This window comes from Daktulosphaira vitifoliae, unplaced genomic scaffold, assembly GCF_025091365.1.
Source record: "Daktulosphaira vitifoliae isolate Bord-2020 unplaced genomic scaffold, ASM2509136v1 Scaffold_5, whole genome shotgun sequence".
Taxonomy (NCBI): domain Eukaryota; kingdom Metazoa; phylum Arthropoda; class Insecta; order Hemiptera; family Phylloxeridae; genus Daktulosphaira; species Daktulosphaira vitifoliae.
Genome location: NW_026099576.1, coordinates 27,687,528 through 27,714,179, shown reverse-complemented (window position 1 = coordinate 27,714,179; position 26,652 = coordinate 27,687,528). Strand labels below are relative to the sequence as shown.

Genomic DNA, 26,652 nt, shown 5'->3' with positions numbered 1-26,652 from the left:
AATCTTAAAATAAAATTAATATAATTTATATATCATTCATTTCTTAATCGTAAATATTATTTCAACTATATCATTATCACATTATGCTATTATTTTTTAAAATGTATCTTTTCACCGTTACAAAACTAATGATAAAGATTGGTATTTGGTATTCCTTGAAAAACATATGGTAAATCATTTAACCATATTTAATATGAAATAGGGGAATGAATCATAAAATATTTAACATTTTGTTTAGCATTTATTAATTTAATTATTTTTATTTGTTAATCTCTTCACTATGAAATATAAATATTATATGACTGATACAGCGTTTACCTGAGCTCTCAGTTATTTAAATACTATGAGCTTAGTTATTACCTTCGTATCACAGAAGTTTTTACATGTTGCCTAATCAACATTTTTATGGTATGTTAAGTATTAGCTAAATCCTGTAGCATAAAATACATTAAATAACTCACTATTTAGTAAAATCGTGGTTTATTAAAACTATAATACGTCCAACGTCATATATAACGTTATACTTGCCTGGGGCAACGCCAGCATGGGAATTAGCAAATAAAAATGGAACACAATATATTATTTTTTGCTATAAATGATTTTTGGTATGCCTCCTACTGATAAACCAAGGCGGCACTTGCTGTAATTTATTATTAATGTAATAAATTATTACAACATTAAAGAGGTTAATATTGAAAATCAATGTAAAGGTTTAAGTAATCATTAAAAAATAAAAATCTATTAGATCTAAGGTCAGCGTATTTTATGACTTGACAATTTATCTGTTAAAATTGTTCCAAATAATCAACAATATTTAAATCCAAAATTCTTCAAGACACTATGTCACTATCACTCTCGTAATAAATATTCACCTTAACTGAAAGTGCGAAGTTAAATTATTCAAATTAATATTAAAAGATTCGCATCAACTTTAAAATGCTTAATACGCAAAGATGAATACAACTTATAAGCTATTTAACGAACATTCTATAGAATTAATAATTCTATATAGCTACTAACTATCACACAAATATCTAATTTTATAGCCAATTAAAAAAAAAACAAAATAATTAGCAACGGAATTATATAAAAATGATTTATAAAAAATTACAATATGCATTTATTTTACATCTTTAAAACTCATAATTCACGTAATTTCCAAATTTCATAGTCAATTATTATGGCTCGTCTGTAATGGATGCATAATAATTTAGATAGTTCGATGTATTCTGGAAAGCAGTTGTTCTGATAGAAAAACTCATACAACAAAAATGAACGGTGTTCAAACATCAATTACAACTGTTAGATATCGTTATGAGAGTAATATAGTGTAATTGTAATAATAAGAAATGATGAAATTATGAAATGTGCCGCTGGTATTTTGTGTATACAAAAATGGTTAGTTAATTGACGACGACCGAAAGGTACTTAGTAGTATAAAGGTTAAAATTCGACAAAAATATCTCTTCAATCTTCAGANCTTAGTAGTATAAAGGTTAAAATTCGACAAAAATATCTCTTCAATCTTCAGATATGCAATTCATACTGTACTGAATCAATTTTTCTCTAGAAGTTATTTTATGTGATGACAATTTTATATACTTACAAGGTGAGAAATAAACTTTATGCAGTAGGTATGTGATAACATTTTGTGTTCATTGCAGAATTGTTTTGACGCTTAAAGCATCGATTGGCAAAATTATAGACAATTAATAACGAGTAATATTTAGATGTTTATATGTATAATCATATTAATTGACTGAATCCAAGGTTTTAGCGTGCCCTACAAATAGTAATAGGCTTGAATATACAAAAATAACGAATTGCGTCGTTGGCTACAATTTTTTCCATTACAGTCTGAATTTTGGTTAACAGCCGCAGTTGAAATCGTCTCTGTAATACTATTTCTACAGAAAACTTTGAGTAATAGCAAGACTGTACATACTTGCAGCCAAATTCATCGACCTCTGAGCTATTGTCGCGGTGTATTTACGTACAAGTCAAAATATTGCGCAAGTAAGTTAATCGATAAATCTACTCAGACTAGAGATGTCTATAAGACTGTTAAGCTTGTATAAAACGTTGATAGTAATAATTATTGTTGTTAAATCGATTAATTAATGAAAAACAGATCACTCTTTCTAACGGAGCTAAATTTGGCACACGGGCAGCGCTCATAAGAATTTTACAATGTACACATTACTAGCACAATGATTTTAAATTTATCACCCGTGTGAGTTAAGATAAATTTTTATTGTCACAATCTTGAATTTTGAGGTTAATTAATTTTTTTATACAAGTTAATTTTAACACACAATTTGAGTAAATAAGCAAAAATAGTATTTATTTACAGACTTACACACTTAAAAAATTACCGACTAGAATACTCTTTAAATTTACTCAAGTTCAATTAGTATGCCTCTACAAATGTCAAACGGAGCTTAAAAAAATAACACTTAAGTCGTAAATAAATCTCGTTTAACTAAAATGCAATGCTTATAACCAACAGAGAATATCTGATTATAGATCTTATTTTATTTGTATTAAAAAATTTTCAATTTACAAAGTGAAAATGTTTTACGCGCATATACCTGTTTATATAAGGGACTTAATAAATATCCAAATTATAAATATCCAAATTATACAGTGCAAGCAAAAAATATAAGATGTATGATATTGATTGATTTAGAGAAATTTTTAATAGTAAACTTCGCATAAACCGTTTATCATTAGTCAATATAATTTAATTTAAGTTGAAATAGGTACTTAATGAAAGTATTGACAATATTTAAAAAATACCAAAATACATATAGTGAGTTTTAAGATTACTTAATAAACAGTCTTATAACTCAAAAAGTAAAAATAAAAAATAAATTAATAAATAGTATTTATTCATTATTTTATTAAATTCAGTATAGTACTTAAAAGTTTTTGTGATGTAAGTGTTAATTCCCAAAAAAACTTTCACTATTTTTTTTTTCAAACTAAATAATTTCAACGAGTTAATTTTACTTAATACAAAAGTCGTTAACTTTATCATAGGCTTGTAATTATTGAGCCAGTATTCAACATATTAAAGTGTATATAATTTTTGGATCTTAACTTTTTTGTCGTTAAAAATAGTAAATCAAAGTGATAAGTATATGTAATATGAAATTTAGTACAAGGTTACATTAATTACGACGATCGAAGATATTTTTTTATTTTAATAAGAATAGTATAAATTATTTAAATAACTCGAATGCTCGTTTACTTGTTTTGTTACAGATTTAATAATGTTAAAACTTATCCAGTGTTAATAATATTATAATTTTCGATAATAATATGGATCTGCATTTGTCATTAGTATCTGACCGGTTTAATAAATAATCAAATTAAACCCGTTGAAAAATACTTTGTACAATTTTTGGAATAAAAAATGTACGTAACAAAAAAAGTTACCATAATATCACATACTGCTACAAAATAACTTCCTTAACACAGTATAAACATAAATCACTAGAAATATGTCCATTTCAAAGTGATATACAGGCTAGCTTTTAACTGGTTAACTAAAATTTATTACGAAAAGCAAAAGATAAAAAAATAGTTACATCCGTAACAAAGCATTACAACCTATCCCGTTAATGATAAAAAACATTCATAACTTAAAAAATGTATCATGTATATTTGATATATTTATATATAAATATCCTATACAATTAGAAGCAAGTCATAGTAAAAAAATATGTTTTGTATAAAACTTTGTTGTGATTGATACAAAATATTGCATACATAAATAAGTGAAATATTTTTTACATAATAAATTTCACCTTATATAGATAAATAAAAATATAGTTACTTATTGCAAAATTATGAGAAAAATGTTATTTTGTTTAAATAATTTTTATTCATACTAGTTTAAATTATATTTTTCAATTTAGATGTTTTAATATCTATATAATTAAATTTTTGTTCTTAAATCAGATAATTCACATAATACAAACATTAGAATTCAAATTTTGATTTAAAAAACAAATAATCTACTTACAAATTTAATTCATAAAATCATTTTACTAACTAAAATGATTTTAACTAATAATTTTTATCTTTAATTATAGGCGTTACTAATTGATACCGTTAAGTTAAAAAACACGACATAGGTTTTATATCTAAATCAATACTGTTTTCTTTAAATTAACTGGAGATTTTAGGTTTGAATGTTTTCGTGGTAATCATTATTTTTCGTGAAAGTTATGTGACGAGTGTATAGAGCGAGCAAAAAACAAACTACCTAGCTCGACTGAACGATTACAATGCAAAAAAACGGATAATTACCTCACTTAAAACGTTTTTTATATAAGAATAAAAAGCACTAAACAATATATTGAATCAAAATATTAAAATATTCGAAAAACTATGCATTGTTTAACATATCCGTTTTTTCGCTTAAACGATTCTCATTAAATGTATTCTTTATTTTTTTGGAGACCAATTATTAGGCTTATCAATAAATCTAATTANACTACCTAGCTCGACTGAACGATTACAATGCAAAAAAACGGATAATTACCTCACTTAAAACGTTTTTTATATAAGAATAAAAAACACTAAACAATATATCGAATCAAAATATTAAAATATTCCAAGAACTGTGCATTGTTTAAAATATCCGTTTTTCGCTTAAACGATTCTCATTAAATGTATTCTTTATTTTTTTGGAGACCAATTATTAGGCTTATCAATAAATCTAATTATTAATATTTGTAAACAATTATAATACAAATAACGTTTTTAACATAAAACCAATTAAAACATCTCGCTTGTTAAAAAAAAAAAATTAAACACCATAATATAACGCGTTTATCTCAAATTTTTGGAGCCTACAATACTAATGTATTTTAATTATTAATTAACAGAGTCAAAACATCAAAACTACTATAAATAATTTGTCACTTTTTTGATGATGATTAGTCTGATATGAATAACATATGGAACTTACGAGCTGAGATGGTGATGAAAAAATAGCAGAGGACTAGCAGCAAGGCCACCCATCGACGCATCGGAATGGAGGCCATTAAGCTTTTATCATTGAATCCGATAGCAATAGTGACGACTTGACATTTACTCGACGAGAAAAATACTAAATTATTTGATTAATAAAAAACAACGGCTGCAATCATTTATCCAGAGATGGACGCAGTGCTCGAATTTGGTTTCTGTGTGTACAGCGCGGGCGGTATACACGAACTAAACCGCATAAACAAAACAGCTGGACCCGGAGGTTCGGAGCGTCTGAGAGAAAGCCAGCGGCGCGGTAATAATGCGCTGCCCGGTTTATCTTTGCTATAGGTGTGCGATAGTGAAAGTACAGTCGTTATTTTATTAAGCAGCTTGATCGTATGGTATGGGTTTATGGTTGCTGTCCCCGCCGCCACGACCTAAAACAAGGACGTCGGTCGCTACAGCTCATTAAATGACCGCGGCTCCGGTGTGTCATCATACATTCATTCCATATGCATCGGGCATGCCGTTACAAAATGGACTGCAATGAAAATTTGATTACATAAATTGAATGGCATTAGTGAAAAACCTAGATAGCAATATAGTAATATTGAAGTTATTAAAATGTTTCATTTAGGTTAATTTTAAATATTTAGATTAAAATAGTATAATGGCATAAAAGTATCATTAAAAATAAATTGAAGTATTTTGTTAATACTTTAGTTTGGTTAAAATTGTAATATTACAAAATTAATTAATAAATAATATGTTTAAATTGTTTTAAGTTCAATTTAACAAAATATTATGATTTAAATATGTTTTTATTGCTTTGATTTAATTATGACTATAATATTTAAAATTTAATCTTTGTAAAATTTTCTAGGAATATTACTAAGGTAATTTGGAGGACTATTTTATAAAAAAAAAAGTTTAGTGGGGTCGCAGCACAGTGTTGACATGACATAGTTAGGACAAGTATAGATGATAATTACTTAATTTAAATCACTGGCATAAGAAACGCTTCGCTACAAATATCTAGTGTTTTATTTTAAAAAGATGGTGAATACTAAAAGCAAAATTAATTCATATTTCTATCATTATCCCTGATTAGTAGTTCTTTGATTTAGAAGTGTAATATATGAATAAATATTTATTAAAGTAATTAAATATAGAACGAAATTGATATTTAATAATTTAGTATTGTAACTTTTACGGAGAAATTGTAAAAAAATGTGTAATACTTTCAGAAAATAATTTGTTGTTAATTATGAATTAAAGGTTTTACAAGGAATTTTCATCAGATTCAAAAATAAACTTTTATTTTATAATTTTTCGTGCTAATTTCAAATCTGCAAGTAAATTATTCTATCATCACTAACTTTTGATATTGTTACTAATTAGTTAAAAAATATAGGATGTAACTTTAAAGAATATAGTTCTGAATATTTCAATTCTATCTATTTAAATACCAAGAGTTTCATAGATATGATTAATATTCCTATTGAAATATTTATTATAATATAAATAAAAAAAAGAAATATATTATGAAATATTAATTATATAAGTTTTTGACCATATATAATCTAAACAAAACCATTTTTGAAATCTTCATAAAATATTGTATTTAATTATATCAATTTTAAACTTGCAAGTTTAACTAATAATATGGTTATTAATAATAAGGTACAATTATAAACTTTTTTTTTCAACTAAAAAATTAACTTTAGAGGACTAAAAAAAATTAGTAAAACATGATATTTTGAATCGAAATTTTGTACGGATTAATTTTATTATATTGGAAATAAAAATCAAATTTTAAATGTACACACTCGTATTTATAAAATAGTAATAATGTCAAAAAAAGAGACGATGAAAAAAATCTAATGACAGTTATTCAATCAAAATGAAAATTAAATTTTGAATTTGTTTCCACCTCAAAAAAAATATATAAATCCATTCAACTAACGGATTCGAACATCATACCCCGAGCGTGAAACACTGAAGTGTGACCGACACGACAACTGTACATTTCACATGATAGTAGATGTAAAAAATACCATTGGAAACAGTGAGAAATGAGAAATGTGAAAAGTGAAAGGCACAATCGAGCGTCGGCGGCATATTAATCCAACGAAATACAACTATAGTTATATGATGTGTATGTTTATCACTATAGAAGTTTCGCCTCCCTTGACTAATGTATGTATTATATAAGTAGACCAATGGTTTACCCCTTCATTAAAGGGAAGGCGATGTGTAACCTTATTTAATTAAAGAGAAGATATTTATATGTTAGAAGTAACCATAATATTTTATCAAATTCTTTTTGATTATTCAGTTAAATTACTGCGTTTGTTAATAGACATTATTTGTTAATTTGTGTAGTATCACATTTTCAAAATTCAACTACCCTCTTACGCATTCCATAAAACGCTCACATAAAAGATTGTATCATATTGACTAATCAAATAAAACAAAAAATATAAGATTCGTAGAATTCGATTAGAATCGTAGTTAAAGTCTAAGCTATCGAGGCTGTTGCGAACCCGAATCATACGACTTTTGGGTTCATTAAAACTATATGACTGACTGTGGAATGACTCATAAAAAATAGTTTTTGATCTCATATAAAAAGTTGGAATTGGCAAACCAATTTTTTCAAGTATTTCGGGACATTGAACATTATTATTTAAAATTTTGAGAATAAAAGATGCATCATTAAATTTACGTCTGGAAGAGAGTGAGTATAGACTTAACTTCATTGTGTGATTGTGTCACGTTTTCATTATTGTGAGAATTTATTATAATAAAATACAGACATCACATCCACTTCCTGAGACTGATGAATTAACAATTAACATTTATAACTAAATTGGCAATAGTCCAAATTATTATAAAAACCCAAAAGACCTAACCATCTTGTTGGTCAGTCGACTCCAATGCCTTGTGTCATTCATCAGTCTGAGTACTCATTTGTCACTGTCCGGCATAAAGTCAAGTCTTTGTTTTTTTCTTTTTCACCTACCTACTTTCGTTCTCAACATTTCAGAGAACTCGTGTCTTGCACTTTATCTGCACCTCATACCAAGGTGTTACTCTTATTCCCTTCCTATAACAACAGCCTTTCGACACCCACAGTTAACCCGGAGTATCAGCCGAGCACGGTAACTGATGTATGATTACACGCACGTGAGTACCCAGTCAGCAGATTCAACATCATCGTCATATACACATACACACCATCTTCGTCATTATTATCCCTCTTTTCTTTTATTTGTGTTACGACAGATGGCACCCAACAAAGGTAACATTTATATATTACGTTAGGGTTGTTGTTATAGATAAAAAAAAAAATTATAAAAAAAAATGTATTAAACCAATTTATTCAACTCTTGATGGCCAAAAAAGAAAGCATAAAATCACTCATCGTGCTTAATCTAACAACGTTAGAAGACAACGAACGTTTATCTTACAAGACAGGTTGGGCACATAAGCTGAATACAGACGAAGCTATAACTGAACTAAATAAAAGAAAACTAACCACTATCGGTACTCTAGAGCAAAAGAGAGACCGCTTGGTTAGGTATATAAAAGGTCAGTGGTTACCGAAAGATTTCTCTGTAGATCTTATCGAGTCTTTTACCGTATTACACACCAAAAACATGAATAGTGATGACAACAAGAACCGTAGGAAGCCATTCTTTATGCCAGGTCAGTTTAGGGGAGAAATTCACAAAAACATAGACTTGTTTCTTAAACGATATTTTTTTAATGGATCGATGCTCAAAAAGTTCAATTCTTACCAGTCTTTTTGGAAGGTACGGCGTTACACTTCTTTGAAAATCTAAAAGACAACACCGTCGGCCAAATCAAGTGGGCAGATTTGATATATAAAAGAAGGTTGGAATTTGAACCAACAGCTCAAACGGGCATGTTAATAATGATTTTACAAAAACGCCATCAACAACTGGACGAATCCGTAAGCTCTTACTTAAGTGAAGCTGAAGCTTTATGCTTACGAATAAACAAGGACATGTTACAAAAAGATAAAGTATGAAGGGATTACGCCCCGACATTTTAAGAATGGTATCTATGTTGGACAATGATACCTTGGACAGACTAAAAAAGAATATAAAAAAATGGGAGACTACAAAATTTCTAATAGAAGGCGATAAAATATTTCAACAGATCGAACTCCAATACAACAAAATTACTTTAAGTCGATTCTCTCCGAACTAAAGTCTAGACGAGACAATGGTGAAAATGATCTTATTATAAAATATTTAAACAATATCCCTACTATCTCAAAAAACTAACAAAGCAGTGCGCATCACTGAAACGTTTATCCATATACTACCAAAATGTCCGAAGCATTAATACGAATCTAAATACAATTCATAAGAACGCTGCTTTTTTCGATATGTCATTATTGTACTATCTGAAACCTGGTTATCTACTTCTATTAATAACGCTGAGCTTGGCCTCAATAACAAATACTCAATCTACCGATGCGATCGTTGCGATGTACACGGAGAGAGTATACAAGGTGGTGGTGTACTGATAGCAATCAATAAACGGTTTACGAGTCATCGAATCTATCAAAAAAATATTTCAATTGAACAATTGTTTGTAAAAATTAATTTTAAGCTTTATTCACTATATGTATGCGCTATTTTATATACCTCCAAATTCAGATTTACATGTTTATAATTTGCATATTGCCTCTAAGATGCTGTTTTGTGCGATCATTATAGCTCTAAATTTTTAGCACTAGGTGATTATAATCTTTCTGGAATTAATTGGAAATTTGTTGGTAATAAAATCAAGCCGCAATTATTTCCTCTACTAATTCAAACATTTTATCTTGTTTATCTCGCTCTAACAAACGCAATATAATTTAATTCATAATCGAGTAGGCTCTCTACTTGATCTTGTATTTTATAATGTACATAATATTAATGTTTCACCTGGCATTTACCTACTCGTACCTTAAGATTATAACTACCATCCAGCCTTAAATATAAGTTTTCCCGTTGAATCAATCGAATACATTGATTATAAAGAACAGATTTATGATTTTAGGCACTGCGACAATAATTATATTAGAAAACGTATAGCTACAGTCGATTAGAATAGTACTTTCAATAATTTATGTATAAATAAAGCAATTGATAGTTTTTACTCAAATATTTACGAAATTATAGATTCTACTTGCCCAAAAATATTTAATTTTTTTTTGTAATTATCTGTCATGGTTTACCTCTACATTAAAAAAATTAATATTCTCAAAAAACATTTAAGCAGTTCCCCAGCAGTTATAATTACAATATAATATATTATTTTATAATATAAAATAATATTTTCTAATTTACGTGCACAATATAAAATTCAAAATAAAATTGATTACACTAACTATATTCAAAAAACACAAAACTCCGTCTCAAATAATCCAAAATACTTCTGGAAGTTTTTCAACAAAAAGCGGTCTAATGCATGCCCTTCAGCCATCATACTTTATAATAATAATAAATACTCAGGTGGTGATGAAATTTCTAACTGTTTTTCCAAATATTTTTCTAGTGTTTTCAACCCACCTAGTACCACATCAAATAACTTTAATTACTAACGATTTGTCCTCAGTTAACTTTAATTCGTGCACTTTATCTCTAACAGATATTCTGTACGAAATAGACCATTTTAGTAATGATACGAGTCCGGGTGCAGATAAAATTTCCAATTTATTTTTTAAAGAATGTAAATTTGTTCTTGTAGTTCCACTATTATATTTATTTAATTTGTCACTTAAATCTGGTACTTTTCCTACTCTCTAGAAATTGAGTTTTGTTACTCCGGCCTTTAATGGAGGTGATAACTGTCTAATAACAAATTACTGTCCAATATTCATTATATCCATCATACCAAAAATGTTTGAAAATAATTTTGTTAAAAAATTATCTCCCTTATTCAAAAATATAATTATTGGAGAATAACATGGTTTTTTCCGTAGATCTACTACTACCAATTTATTATTATTTCAAAATCACGTAATAGATGCATTTAGTAAAAACTACCAAATTGATGTAATCTATACTGATTTTTCTAAGGCATTTGACAAAATAGGCCACAACATTCTCGCAGCCAAATTGCATATCCTAGGCTTTCGAAATCTTTTTTATTCTTGGTTAGTCTTTTTTATTACTGATAGGAAACAATATACAAAAGTAAAAAATGTTGATTCACCACTATACGATGCCAGTTCTGGGATTCCACAAAGTTGTCATCTAGATCCTCTTTTATTTAATATATANTGAAATTCGCTTATAACGATGCCGTATACAACGATAATCCGGGTAAAACGATTCCAAGCGATGTATTTGGTTGGTTTTATATGTTATGTGTAGTATTTTTATTCGTATATAACGATATCGGTTATAACGATAATCCGGATATAGCGATGTTATTTTAAAACGAAAATTGGTTTTTATTGATCACCTATAGCGATTAATAATACAGTATTGTAGTAGTAAATTTGATTTCGTCCAAATCGATAATTCTTAATCTTATCTGTAACAGATAATGTGTCTTGTACGCCCGTACTGTATACAGCATACGTTTCTTACTCGTTTAGTCGCCGTTTTGATTGCTATCCGTTTAGACACGTTCCGAACTCCGTAGATAAAAATGTCAAATAAAAGAAGACGCTGTTTCACTATTGCTGAAAAAGTGAAAATAATTGAACGCTTAGAATGTGGTGTTTCTAATAAAGATCTTTGCCAAGAGCTAGGAATTAGTCAATCAACACTATCTACCATATGGAAATCAAAAGACCAAATAAAAAGCGTTTTTCAAAAAGACGTGACATCTAACAAAAGATTAAAATGTAGCCAACATCAAGACGTCTAAAAGACNATAAGAAACTGTTTCCACCACGCTGGATTCAAGGCTTTGGTAAACGACGAAACAGAAGTAGTAAGTGAAAATCATTTGGACACAGAGTGTTTTTCTGAAGAAAACATACAAAGTTTTGCGGAGGTTGACGATGCTCTTTTGACCAATGAAGAACCCAATGAAGAAGAAATTGTCAAGTCTATTTTGAATGCAAATAATGATGAAAGTGAACAAGCTGACGAAGAGAGCGAAGAAATCGTATTCAAATTACCATCTATTTCGGAAATGTATTTTTATATTGATCAGGTGCGTACTTTTGTTTCGGTAAACAGTGACATAAATACGCCAGAAGTATCAATGGCATTAAATAATATTTCTAATTTTGTTAAAAAATCTTATTCAAATTATAAACAAACTACTATTAAAGATTATTTTTCAAACAAATCGTAAACGTATACTATATATGTATTATAATCTGTACATTTATTAAAATTTAGTACCTTGAATGTTAAAATGTGTTTAATAAATCAATTTTTCAAAAAAATTATTTTTTTTTTATGATCCGGATATAACGAAGTTCGGTTATAACGATCAGATTCCCTAGGTCCCTAGAAGATCGCTATAAGCGAATTTCACTGTATTACTTAAATGATACTGAATTGACTAGGGTTTTTCATGTTAAAGAACTTGGTGTTTGTTTTGACCCTTCCTTATCGTTCAATGATCATTATACACACATCATAAACAAATCATTTTCTATGTTAGGTTTTGTAATTAGAACTTTTTCTGATTTCAACAATCCTATTGATATAAAATCTCTTTACTGTTCTTTTGTTCGTTTTATACTGAACTATAACTCTGTCGTTTGGTCTCCTTACATGTCTGGTCCCACTGATGATATTGAAGCGACTCAAAATTGCTTCCTGTGATTTCTAAAATTTTAATGCGGTTTTTATCGCCAGCGACACACATTTTATTCGTCATTACTAACACTAACCATTTTAGAAACTTTACAAACAAGGAGAATCCAACTCGATCTTTGTTTCACATTTAAGTTATTAAATGATATCATAAATTGTTCTGAACTACTGGTTTAATTTAATTTTCTAGTACCCATTTTTCATACTAAAAAGTCATATACATTTTATGCGCCATTCCATCGTACTAAATATGCTAAAAATGCCCCCATTACTAGGTTAATGTGCCATGTAAACAAATTTAACGTTAATTTGTTCATTTGTAACAATATATTCACTTTTAATGTATACCTTAAAAATAAAGTAAATATTAGTGAATAGTTATTGTACTAATTGTAATTTTATTCTGTTCTACCAATTTATATTGTATATTATTGTATTTATATTATAATTTAAGTCAGGCAACACATGTAAACTTAACTCTACAAACTAAATCGTCGTCTTCCTTGTATATATTGGGCTTAGCCCGTTTAAATTTTCTATTAATAAATAAAAGCAAATATACTTCAGAAATTAAAACAGACATTCTCAAGGAGCAAATCCAGCATATGTTAAATAAAAACCAAGAAGGCGAACTAGAACAATTAAAAAGGCAAGTCAAAGAATGCCAGAGCCAAAATAACATAGCAAAAAATTGCAACCAAAAAAACTATCTTATAGGATAAACGTTCATGCTAAGGATATAAGTTTACCTTCAACCTTAGCAAACTCAAAAAAAATAAAATCACATCAGTCAAAAAATGTTATGAATGAAGTTAACAAAAGCAAAAAAATTATGTTTACTATATCATGGAAAACGTGGTAAAGCATATAGCTTTTCTCTTATACGATTCAGAAAATAATATAACGTTCATAATTTTTTTACATACAGTTAACAATAATTTACCAATATCTAATAATTTATAATCAATTAATTATAGTCAATATTCTGAAAATATATTATAACTTTATTTTACTAACACAAAATTGTATTGTAATTGAATGAAATAAAATTTTCTTAATAACAAATAATCATTTTATTGATATTTTCACATTGTAAGTTTCAAACTTTAATAATTTATATTTATATTTTTAAATTTAAATTTATATATATAGATAATAAAAAATAAATATATTTTATTGATGTGGAAAAATTAGAATGTACAAAGATAAAAGTTATTGGTATAATCATTAGTATTAATATATTAATTACAAGAAAATGAATGAAAAAACTATTTTTATAATTCTAAAATGATAGCCTATACATATTATAGTAAATAGCTGAATAACGTCGATTTTAGTACAATACGAGGTTTAAAGCAATAGTCAGCAATTTTTAAATTCTCAAGCAATACAATAATGTCATATCGAAAGGAAATGCAGGGTAAGCAAATTAATAATGGTGGGGAAAAGAATATAAAAGGGAAACATGAAAAGGATAGAGGACTGGACGTTTTTGACTAATAAACGTCGAGTGATGGGTTAGGAGGTTGGACGCGAGTATGTTTGTACGATTTAATTTTGTTTTGAGTTATATTTTACTATTACTTTTTAACTTTGTGTTTAATTCGTTTCTTAAATAAAATAACTATTTAAAAACTGGACTTAGTGTAAATAAATTATATTCACCATGTTCTTAAAATTTGTGTGTGTGTGTGCAGTTAGAGTCAAGGTTGGACTGCTGGTCCTTTAGTCAATCTTAATAATTAGTGTACAAGCTGGCTAGTTTTTGGGTTTAACCGTCTTTTAGTGGGTATAGTAAAAAGGTAGTTGTGCTGGTGGCTGGCAAGGAGCCACCCTTCAGTCTACTACTTTTGAGCTAGACTGTGCTGACGGGTCTAAACTCTACCCCTTTAGTAGTCCACTAATTAGAGGCTGGTCAGTTTATCTAACGGGAGGACTCGAGAAGAGCCCGAACGACGAACTCGTCGTCAATATATATATATAAAAACATTAATTAGTTTGTGTTAAACTTTTGTGTCTACGTTGGGGTACTACCAACGTACGACAATATAATTGATTATATGATTAATAGTACTTTGCTTGTAGAAAATTAATTTGTTAAAGGTTAATTATTATTTAAATAGAAATATACTTTTTACACCAAAAAAAATTTTTCATAGCATAACACATTAAATGATACTAAAAAAAAACCATGGAATTCAACTCTATATATTTTTTTAATAATGTAATCGTTGAAGACATTGTCGATTTCATGGTTGAAATAAATCACGAAATAATAAATGCATTAAAAATGTCAACTCTAAAGGGTATGGTAAAATTCAATGTTTTACTGTACACAACGTACTTCCATACTGCAACTGGTGAGTTCAAAGACGTATCATTCAAGTCATGCAATAAAACTGTAGACTTAGGAACCGATTTTACATCAGTAATGGAAAAAATAACATTTAAGTTGTAAACTGAAAAACAAGATATGGAAGTCAAGCGAAGTGGATGGTCGCTAATATTAATTGATGGTATTTTGTTGAGAGTACATGAATTTAACCCACTGGGGGATCATCGCATATTAAATTACCATCGTGTATAAAAAAGAAAAAGGCTGTTGTATATTTAAAAAACGATGATCAATAATGTTTCAAGTGGTCAATCTTTTGTCATTACAATGAAAGAGATAAAAGGAATGATTGGAATGCTGCATATGTTGAATTAGAATAACGTTTGAATATAAATTTTTTCGGCATTGATTTTCCAACACCAATAGAGCAAATTAAACTCTTCGAACAAAAAAATCCTACAATATCGGTAAATATGTATGTGTTGAACAATAAAAAGATTGTGTTTTCCATTGCGTGTAACTAAATCCAAAACCGCTACAGAACATATTGATTTACTATATAGAAGATAGGTCGTCGGGACAAATTCTTTTTTTAATTTTATAGTACATGACATAAGATTTAATTTTATATATGTTGAAAGGACGCAGTATTTCTGGAACATTTTCAAAAGTTTTATTTTTTATACAATGTTTGAAGTTTTAAATGCCCCCTTTATAAGGCGAAACTGTCCAATTTTAATTAAAAGAATGTCAACTGAAAGATGTACTTATAATGTATTTAGAAAAAAAAATTTGTGCTAATACATACATTTTTTGAAAAGTTATAGCATTTTTAAGTTGAAAATTTAAAATTGAAAATCGATAATTTTAACACAAAAATAGCGTTTTTGAACTACGGCAGCCGTTTGAATACAGAAGATACAGTGTCAGGACAATTTTTTTTTTTTCATTTTATACTACCATAAAATAAGTTTTAATTTGATATATATTTAATGGACGCCGTATTTCCGGAATATTTTCAAAAATTAAGTTGAAAAAGTTAGTTTTTGTACAAAAGTTGCTATTTAAATCCCTCCCAGTGAGTAGGTTAAGTGTCAAATTAAAAAAAAAAACGATATCAAATGAGAGTAAAATATTAAAATTTTCAATTTTTGAGGGTAATGTCTTCAACTAGATACGATTTGTGATCTTTTGACGTATTGTTGAAAGAAATCGGTCGAGTGAGAGCTGAGAAAAAGTGGCAACAGACATAAAAAAACACATCATGGTAAAATTAATACCTTCTCAGCTTCGCATCGAAGTTAAAATTAGATCAGATAAATAAATTGAGAGGATCTCTTGATCAATTTACGGAAAAAAAAAAATCAAATTAAGTACAGAAGTAGTTAAAGAAAGTAGTAAGTTTATTATATAAAATTTTTCTTAATAAATTTGTGATTATAATAGTAGCTGATCTCTTGATTTCCATCAATCCGGAACCATGGTGAACATGAAGATGAACAAAAATGAACTGGTACCAAGTAGATATATAAGTTAAACTGAATGTTAGTTGTTACGGCAAATCCCATCATCATTATTATCGCATGTTATAAAATATAAATAGACCAATAATTATCTAGTGATAAGCACTTTAGAAATGTAATTTTCTCCTATTTCTGGAATATGTCTAATTTCTTTTAATTTTTATTGAAATAATAATTAGTTATTTGTTGACCGTCGATCGTTATTCATGTGGTCAAATTAACATATAATAATTTCGTACTATCAATGTGTGGCGTTCATTAAAAATATTTTATTTTATTTATTTACTGTAATTGTTTAAATTAATTATTTTACTTGTCATTATGAGTGAAAAAAGGCAAAGCAATATTTATAATTTCTTTATTAATACCAAAGAAAAAATAAGTAATAGTAACAGTGATATATGTACTTCACTTGAACGTGAGCTGATCAGTGATTCAAAATCTTCGGATACTTTCATTAGAAAGAACATTGAAACTGGCGGAGGTAAGAAAAAAAAACTTAAAAATTTGTTAAGATCCCCTGAATACTATTTTATAATTGAGTAGAGTATAGAATCATGGTCGTCAGACTATCGTCGGACACAAAAATGTGCTGACCAAGGAATTTAGGGTAACCATGGATAACGGACTCCTACTGCAGGTCCCTTACAGTCAATCGTAGTTTAGTATGCGCTAGATACACTCATTCTACTTCATTCTACATCATTTTATATTATTCTATGTCATTCTATTTCATTATCCTATTCATTTGTATTAATATTAATAATTAACGTTGTATTGTATTATTTACTGTTTAATCACATCATAAATTCTACATTTTTATTGAAAAGTGAGTGTTTTCGTAGTTTTTATTAAGTTTAATTCCTTTACCACGTGAGCCCGCACAACAAGTTTAAGAAAATGTAATTCAGACTACTTGAGATTTGGATTTATTCAAGAACCTGAAAATGATTTACATCCACGGCCACTTTGTGTGGTGTGTTCTGAAATTTTCAATGATGCTATGAAATCTTCAAAACTTGATAGACATTTGCAATCAAAACACAAGGATTTAGCAAAGAAACCACTTGAATATTTTGAAAGAATGCGTGGAGATATGCAAAAGCAAGTAATATCTATGAAGAAAATGACTACTGAAGATAAATCTTTGTCGAAGGCTTCTTATTTGGTAGCACTTCAGCTTGCGAAAAGTAAAAAAGCGTATACAATTGGAGAACACTTAATTAAACCTTGCATGTTACAAGCCTGTTAAGAAAATTTAGGAAATCAGGCTGTCAAGAAACTTAAAGGAATTCCTATGTCCGCTAATATTATTAAGCGTCGAATTGAAGAAATGGCTGAAGATATCGAAAATCAAGTAATAATAATGGTAAAAAATTCACTATTTTACACATTCAGCTTGACGAATCAACGGATGTTAATAATAAGGCACTTCTTCTTTGTTCTGTGAGGCTTGAGTATGAAGGAAATCTACTGGAAGAACTACTCTGTTCACTTAATTTGTCTGGTAGAACAACTAGTTCTGAGATTTTTGAAACGCTCGATAACTATTTTTGTGAACGTGGAATTGAATGGGGAAAATGTATTGGAATATATACGGACAGTGCTGCAAACAAGGTTGGACATCTTTCAGGGATTGTTGCAAAGTAAAAAACGTTGGTCACCCTGACTTTTTGTTCACACACTGAATTTTGTATCGTAAAGAACTCGCGTCAAAAAAAAAAATGTCACCAGAACTACATGAAGTATTATTATATGTTATCAAAATTGTAAATCTAATTCGACACAAAGCACTTAATTAACGTTTATTTGAAGCACTTTGTGAAGAATTAGATTCCTAGTATACACACCTTCTTCATGCTGAAGTGATATGGTTGTCGAGGGCAAAAATACCAACTCGTATTTTCCCTGCGTGAATAAGTTAAACTATTTTTCCAGCAGCAAAATAACCTGAAATTTCAAAAACTTATATCTGATGATGAGTGAGTACCTAAGCTTGCATATTTATAAGATATTTTTTCGCTGTTAAACGAACTAAACATATCCATGCAAGAGTAACTGAAAGACGTGTTCACACTACGAGATAAGCTTTAAAAAAAAAAAATTGATTACAGTGGAAAATACGATTAGTTGAAGGAGTTATGGAAATGTTTTCAAATTTTGATGAATATTTGAAAGAAAAATACGTTAATCAGTATGTGGTAATTGTTGTTCAATATCACTGAATATCACTCATAGAATCTTTTGATCGTTTTTCCCAAAAAATGAAGATCCTAGACATGGAAATATGTGGATCATTGTTCCATTTGTTGTAGCAAATAATGAAAATAACAATTTTAGTATAAACGAAAAAGAAAGCCTCATTGATTTATCATCAGACTCTTCTCTTAAAGCTAAATTCCAGTCATCCTCATCGAATTTTAACAACATTACAAAATCTAAAAGTGAGTATAAAACTTTTTTATATTCTTATATTCTGTGATTAATAAAATAAAATTTGATAAAGGTGATCAAAAAATCGATGTCAATTATGGCGCAAGCACTTCCAAAAACTCTCATGAAAATATTATGTATACTTTTTAATATTATTTTTATTAAATTAAATTAAATTTTGAATTTAAGCAGTAGAAATAGTTTTTGTTGCTTTTGTAATTATCTACCAATTTCTTAGAATTAAACATTATCTACAGATTTGCATCGAAGCGTTTATTATGATAGTGATTTTAATCACTGTCAGATTAAATCTATACTGGATCAATTCACAACATTATACAGAGTCTATAAGTGATATACGTAAATAAATAATAATACAAGTTATCACTATTAGCCATCGGAAGCGTTTATTAGTATTTTTAGATTTTACCAGTAAATATCGAATTATCATTTATTGTCCCCTCTCTACCCCCATGGGACCGATAGACAACGCCGTCGTCACTGCGCCTAACACCATCGTATTTCAATTTTAGGTAATAAATAATAGTTTTTTTGCGATAATATGAGATATTATTTGTTTCAACGAACAGTTAGTGTACTGTGTTGTAATTACAATTATTAAAATAATTAAACACGTAAATATTAAAAAAAAAAAAGCACACATCATTGTTAAGCCAATACATACTTCATATCACTCAGAATCTAATAATTACCTGATAAATTATGTTATAAACTACATATTCAATGATTTTTCAAGCAATTTATTTAATGTTAAATAAACAATACATATACTAAGATGGTATTCAATTCTCTAAAAAAGGCCCCTTGATCTCTTAATTAAAAAATCGATGTCAATTACGGCGCGAGAATTTCCAAAATCTCGAATGAAAATAGTATGTATATATTTTTATTTTGTATTTAATTCGATTAAATTATTTTAATATAGTCAATGTAAAAAATTTTGTCAATTACGGTGCGAGCACTTCCAAAAACATTCATGAAGACTATACGCACACTTTTTAAAATTTATTATTTTTATTTGATTCGATTATATTGTTTTAATATAAGCAGTGAAATAAATTGTATAAATGATATAGAAAACGAAAAAAAAATCAAGAATGATGAAAATAATTTTTAAACACTAATGGTGTAATATAGGTCATTATTTTGTAAAACTGAAAACAAAACATTTTTGTATTGTTTGGTTTAATTATGAATTTCTTGATCTATTATTACAAAAATATAATATAGTCTATTATTTGTAAACCTAGAAGTAGAACACTTTTATAATGTTTAGATTAATTGTAATTCCCCGAATTATTGTTACTAGATCAGGAAGTAAATATTTATAAACATTTTTGAAAATGATTACTATATGAATTTTATAAAAAGAAAAACAAAATATTTTAGTATATAAGACGAAATGGAATGAATTGAAAGGGGGGAGAGAGAAGACCTCGGGAGTACCGAAGGTAATCTCTTTCCGTGTGCTACGTTTGTGACATTAAGTTTTCATTTTGTGTATTATTTGTTTATTCTGTTTTAAGTTNTTTTGTGTATTATTTATTTATTCTGTTTTAAGTTTATCATTATTTTATATGTTTTACTTTGTTTGATTATATCTTTATTAATTACATTTTGCGTTATTATTGAACTGTTATAACTATAAATTAGAACAAAAAGATTGTACCATATTTAAATACAACAACGGTAGTAACGATGAACTCTGTAAGTAAAGATTGTAAAATATTTTAAATGTTATAATATATTTATTATTAATATTATAATTTATATTATTGAAACAGTAATAGAATTAACTAGAAAAAAAATTAAGCATACAGGCAACTATTTTTCCGACGGTAAAGACGACCGTACTCTGTAAGTTCAATATTAAATATTAAATATTAAAAATTAATAATTAATTTTTATATTTTTATTATTATAGTAATTGAAACTGCTATAAAAATTGATCCCAAACCAATAGATGTAGAGATAGTTAATGTATATCCAGGAGATAGTAAAAACTGTAAGTATAAAAGTAAAAACGTTTGTTTATATAATAACCATATGGTGGAGGTGTTAAGGTCAATTAAAATGGCGATTTAAAGTACGCATGCGCACTATAAATTCATATCAGCGGTGGGGGAGGTAGCCATTCGAATATGATTGTCCTCCTCCTACGATGCCATCTACTGGAGGATAAGATAAACCTCATGTTAACTGATAAACGTATGTGTAATCATACGCATTACATTGAAATAGTGTATGGCAAATAGTGGCCGCCGTTGCCACTTTAACATATTTACTTAATATTAACGCTACAGGGTCTCCGTCAACAATTCCTACAGAGGGAGTGGGTAATGAATCTTGACATAAACTAACCTATAATGGGTGGAGATGAATCCAATTTAAACTAACAACGTTTTCTATAAATGATATCATTGACTACTAGATGCTTAGAAAATCATCTCGTTAATATTAGTATATTACTATTAATTATATATATATATATATATATATGTCGGGATTAGTTACCCCTACGTAGGTTGAAGGGAGAGGGGATCTCCTCTTCTTTCAACAAGTCCTAATGAGCGAAGGGGTAATGAAATTTAACTTAAACTAACCTAATTAGGTCAACATATTTTAAACATCAAAGTACCTCCATTAGGCTGGTCCTTATTTTTCAACTTTATAATAAATTGTGCGGCACCCCCTAATTTTGTTTATTTTTAGATAATAATGATTTTTGTTGAGTTTCGTAAGATTTACTTACCCCCTTCGGGTGCCGAATGAGGGTTGAAAATCCACTGAATAGGGTGGTTTTTTAGTTTTCGGCTAATATCTCAACAACAAAAGCTCAAAACGAAAAATTGTATAGAATAAAAATTATAGACCTTAATATTTTCTATATAAATTGTATCTTTACAAATTCTCGTAGGTTGATTTTTTTCCTCGCCAGGACAAAAACAAAAAAATATTTGAATAGTTCGGTACATCAAACAATTATAAAAGTATTTACGTTTACAGGGACAACTGATTATAATATATACAAAATAAATCATAAAAAGATTATAAAATATACTCTATAATATAAGTTAAAAAAAATGCATTTTATAAATTAGCACACTAAGGTGTCAATGAAAGTACTAGTATTTCTTTACATAATTGACATTTAAACATGTTGTGAATATCTAGTTTATTTATTGCTGAAATTTTCCAATTTTTTGTCACTAAGCAAGATTATTGTGTTCATTGTTGCACTTTAGACCTTTTACATTATTTGATAATGATCACAATAACTGGAAAATTTTGATAAGTTTGGCTACTTTAGTAATACGATCAATTTATTATCTAATCATTCGCCACTTTTATTTACAACTTGTTTTTTTTACTCGTTTGTTCCGCGGTTCATGCGTTTTGGTATTGTTTAGTGTTTTTTATTTATTCATTTATTCAGCTTAATTAATTTTTTTGAGATATTTGAAAATGACGCGAGAATTTATTTATTTAATTGGCCCAACTAATATTCAAATTCTTGGCAGCAAATTACCCTCCATAGGTGACTGTATGCGTGTATTATTTTCTAACATGCGTTTTGCCAAAATGACGTTGTCTGAAAGTTGTCTACTAGTAATAGAGGAATGTTTAATTTTTTGGAGAAAAGCACGGATTCCAACAAAAGATAAATCACACTGTGTAAAAAAGTTGAAAAAGGAATATGACGCTTGGAGGGCACTGGAAAAAAGTAAAAACCATGGAAGCGAACATCAAAAGAATAAAGAAAAAAATTATATAGAAAGTCTAAATAATCTTTTCGTTATTGCTCATCAAGATGCACTAAATATAATAAGTATTGTAGAAGATAGAAAATTTTTGCTCTCACAGAGACTCCCCGGACGCCCCGGTTGTATGCTTGGTGTAGATATGGTTCTTGATGCTAAAGAAAAAAGAAAAGAAAAAAAAATTGAAAAAGAATTGAATAAAAAAAGAAAACATGAATCAGAAGCCTTAAAGTTATTCTCAGGTAATTTAAGATATAACATAATTAAAATATTTAAATTAGATACACGTGATTTTTAATTTTATTTATTGGTATCGTTTTAGTTGAAACACTGTCAGATAGGTCAGTAAGTTCGGAGGAGTTGAACAATGAAAACCTGATTTTAGAAGAACCTCAACCAGGTCCTTCTGGTACAAATAGAGGCACAATTCAGTTAATTACACCTAGATTATCAGCTGCATTAGACAAATGCAAAATTAGCGACCGTGATGCCGTTCATATACTATCTGCGTGCCTTGATAGTTTATCCATCGATCAAAATAATTACATTTTAAATAGAACATCCATTAAAAATATTCGGCAACATTTTCGGAAGGAAAGCGCAGATAAGGTAAAGTCTGATTTTTTAAACAAAAAAGTTAATTTTGTGGTAGTTCACTGGGATGGTAAATTACTACCCGATTTGACTGGTCAAGACAAAGTAGATCGTCTACCAGTAATTATAACTAGCCCTGATTTAGAGCAGTTACTTGGTGTCCCTCAAATACCATCTGGAACAGGGCTAGAAATATCATCTGCAGTATATGATAACCTTGCAAAGTGGTCTTTATTGGACAAAGTTCAAGCATTTGTATTCGATACAACAGCATCGAATACTGGGCGTATAAACGGGGCTTGTACACTTTTAGAACAAAAGTTAGATAGGGATATTTTATATCTTGCATGCCGCCACCATGTTTACGAGTTGCTTCTCCAAACTGCAATTGCTGAAACGAAACTTCATGTATCATCAGGCCCAGATATTGCCCTATTTAAAAGATTTAAAAGTACTTGGAATAATATTAATACTAAGAATATTAGCATTTGGAATACAAATAAAAATTTGGAAAATATTGTATCTCCTAAACGCGAAAACATTTTATTATTTTGTCAGGAGGCGATTTTGAAAAAACATCCTAGAAATGACTATAAAGAGTTTTTAGAGCTTGTAATTATAATTCTAGGAGGATCACCACCAGGAGGTATTATTATTAGGCAACCTGGGGCTTATCATCAAGCAAGATGGATGGCTAAAGGCATTTATTGTTTGAAAATTTTTTTACTTCAACAAGAATTCAAATTATCCAAGTCGGAAGAGACTGCAATATGCAGAATATGTGCATTTATTATAAAAATTTATATAAGGCCGTGGTCTATGGCTGACCAATCATGTGAAGCGCCACTAAACGATATGCACTTAATAAGGACTCTATATGAATATAAAAATGATGATAAAATTATTGCAGATTCGTGTTTAAAAAAATTTTTAAATCATTTGTGGTACTTTAATCAAGAATGTATTGTTTTTTCAATATTTGATAATAGAGTTTCGTTAGAAACCCGAAATAAAATGGCAAAAATTATTTTAAATAATTTATCTACTTACTCATCAGATCAAAGCGATTTTGGTCCAAAAAAATATTTTTTAAAAATAGATAATGTGGAGACGTTTCTGAAACAAGAGTTTTTTACAGATATGCTTGAACAAAGTTCGGGATATTTTTTTATAAGATTTAATATCGATACAGAATTTTTGAAATTAGACTCCTCGAATTGGGAAGGTGATAAGTATTACCAAGAAGCGAAAAAAATAGTTAAATCAATCCGTGTTGTAAATGACACTGCTGAAAGGGGTGTGAAATTGATGGAGGAGTTCAATGATAAACTAACGAAAAATGAAGCACAAAAACAATTTATACTTCAAGTAAATTGCAATAAAATATATAGAACGGATTGCTAAATTACTAATTTATACTTAACATGTTTTAGGTCATTCAGAAATATCGAAAAGTTTTTCCAGATCACAAAAAAAAAATCGATGACAGCAACATTCTAATTTAAATGTCAATTATGTAAAGAAATACTAGTACTTTCATTGACACCTTAGTATGCTTATTTATAAAATGCATTTTTTTTAACTTATATTATAGAGTATATTTTATAATCTTTTTATGATTTATTTTGTATATATTATAATCAGTTGTCCCTGTAAACGTAAATACTTTTATAATTGTTTAATGTACCGAACTATTAAAATATTTTTTTGTTTTTGTCCTGGCGAGGAAAAAAATCAACCTACGACAATTTGTAAAGATACAATTTATATAGAAAATATTAAGGTCTATAATTTTTATTCTATACAATTTTTCGTTTTGAGCTTTTGTTGTTGAGATATTAACCGAAAACTAAAAAACCACCCTATTCAGTGGATTTTCAACCCTCATTCGGCACCCGAAGGGGGTAAGTAAATCTTACGAAACTCAACAAAAATCATTATTATCTAAAAATAAACAAAATTAGGGGGTGCCGCTGTGTTTTGTTCAATTTTTTTTTTTAGCCTTAGTAGATAAAGACCAGCCTAACCTCCATACTATAATGCTAACTAATGTCTACATTTTATAAGAACAAAGACAACATCTGTCGTTATAGCATTTAATTTCTAAGAATTTTATCATGATAAACCAGACGCTTAGGTAAGCATATTTCCAACATCAAAGGTACCACCATATTACGAGTATATATATTCGTATAACGCTCATAGGTGTCAGCATTTTATGAGAACAATTGCTATCATCATCTACCAGACGCTTGGGTAATCATATTTCCAACGTCAAACATGTTACCATTTATTAATGGTCACTGTCGTATGCATTTTATGAGAAAAATGTCAACGTTGTCTTTTTTCACGCCTACGCATTTTATTATTTTACTATATAATCGATTAAACGCTCTGTATCCTGTCACGTACATGTTTAATTGAGGTTAACGCACAGTTGATTATTTGAAAACTATAAATTTATTATTTTAATATTTTTCACGCGCAAATAAAAAATTATGAACCAGTTTGCTGGTTTTCATGGTCTTCTGTACCAGGTATGTAGATTTTTACAATTATTAACATTTTAATATCTTTTTAATTTTACCACCCCTATTATTTTTATTTATAATTTATTTTTTTTCCAATAAATAAATAATTTTTTTTATTCTTTATTAAAGCTACCTCGTTTACATCTGCTTCGTCATGTCAGGCGGCTAAGCGTAGTAGGGCTAACAACAGCGCGGTTAGGTCGAAAAGGTTACGTATGCAATTGGCGGATACTCGTGATTTCACCGAGATCGATTCCGCATTGGAGCGGGGGGCCGTTTGGTTTTACCGGAAGAACGTGAAAAATTTCGGGAGCTATCGAGATTTTCTGCGCGCCGTTAAACCCGAGCTGACCGTCAGACTCGCTAAAATCGTAGGTAACCGTCCGATCAAGTATAATCTCAAATTGGAGGCCTCATACCATATACCGCAATCAGAAGCACCGCCTGAAGACCGTGCCTTCAAGACAGGGGCTAGGGCATTGCTATCCGTTATGGATATTGGGTATGCGGTCGATGAAGATTTTGAGGTTATGCTCGCAGAGGAAGACGCGTACTCGGGTAGGGGTAGCGGCTTTACTCTATCGCATACCGACGGCCTTATGCTCAGCGTATACAAGTATACGCCCCTCACCGGCTCATCATATATTCCTGTCCCACCAGAGA

At 28.8% G+C, this 26,652-nt stretch overlaps 2 protein-coding genes across 2 annotated transcripts in view; one reads left to right on the top strand and one right to left on the bottom strand.

The window, feature by feature from the left end:
• The window catches only part of LOC126908066 (dual oxidase), a 31,598-nt gene extending 26,279 nt beyond the window's left edge, over positions 1-5,319 (bottom strand). The window contains exon 1 of the mRNA XM_050689917.1: positions 4,982-5,319. Within this exon, the coding sequence (XP_050545874.1) occupies positions 4,982-5,057 (76 nt within the window). The 5' untranslated portion in view covers positions 5,058-5,319. The remainder of the gene's footprint in view (positions 1-4,981) is intronic.
• Positions 5,320-21,766: 16,447 nt separating this feature from the next.
• Positions 21,767-25,413, top strand: LOC126908035 (uncharacterized). Its single transcript, XM_050689858.1, has 3 exons — positions 21,767-23,106; positions 23,187-24,826; positions 24,892-25,413. Exons 1-3 carry the CDS (start codon positions 22,569-22,571, stop codon positions 24,961-24,963), a joined length of 2,250 nt encoding a protein of 749 aa, XP_050545815.1. The 5' UTR covers positions 21,767-22,568; the 3' UTR covers positions 24,964-25,413.
• Positions 25,414-26,652: the final 1,239 nt, after the last annotated feature.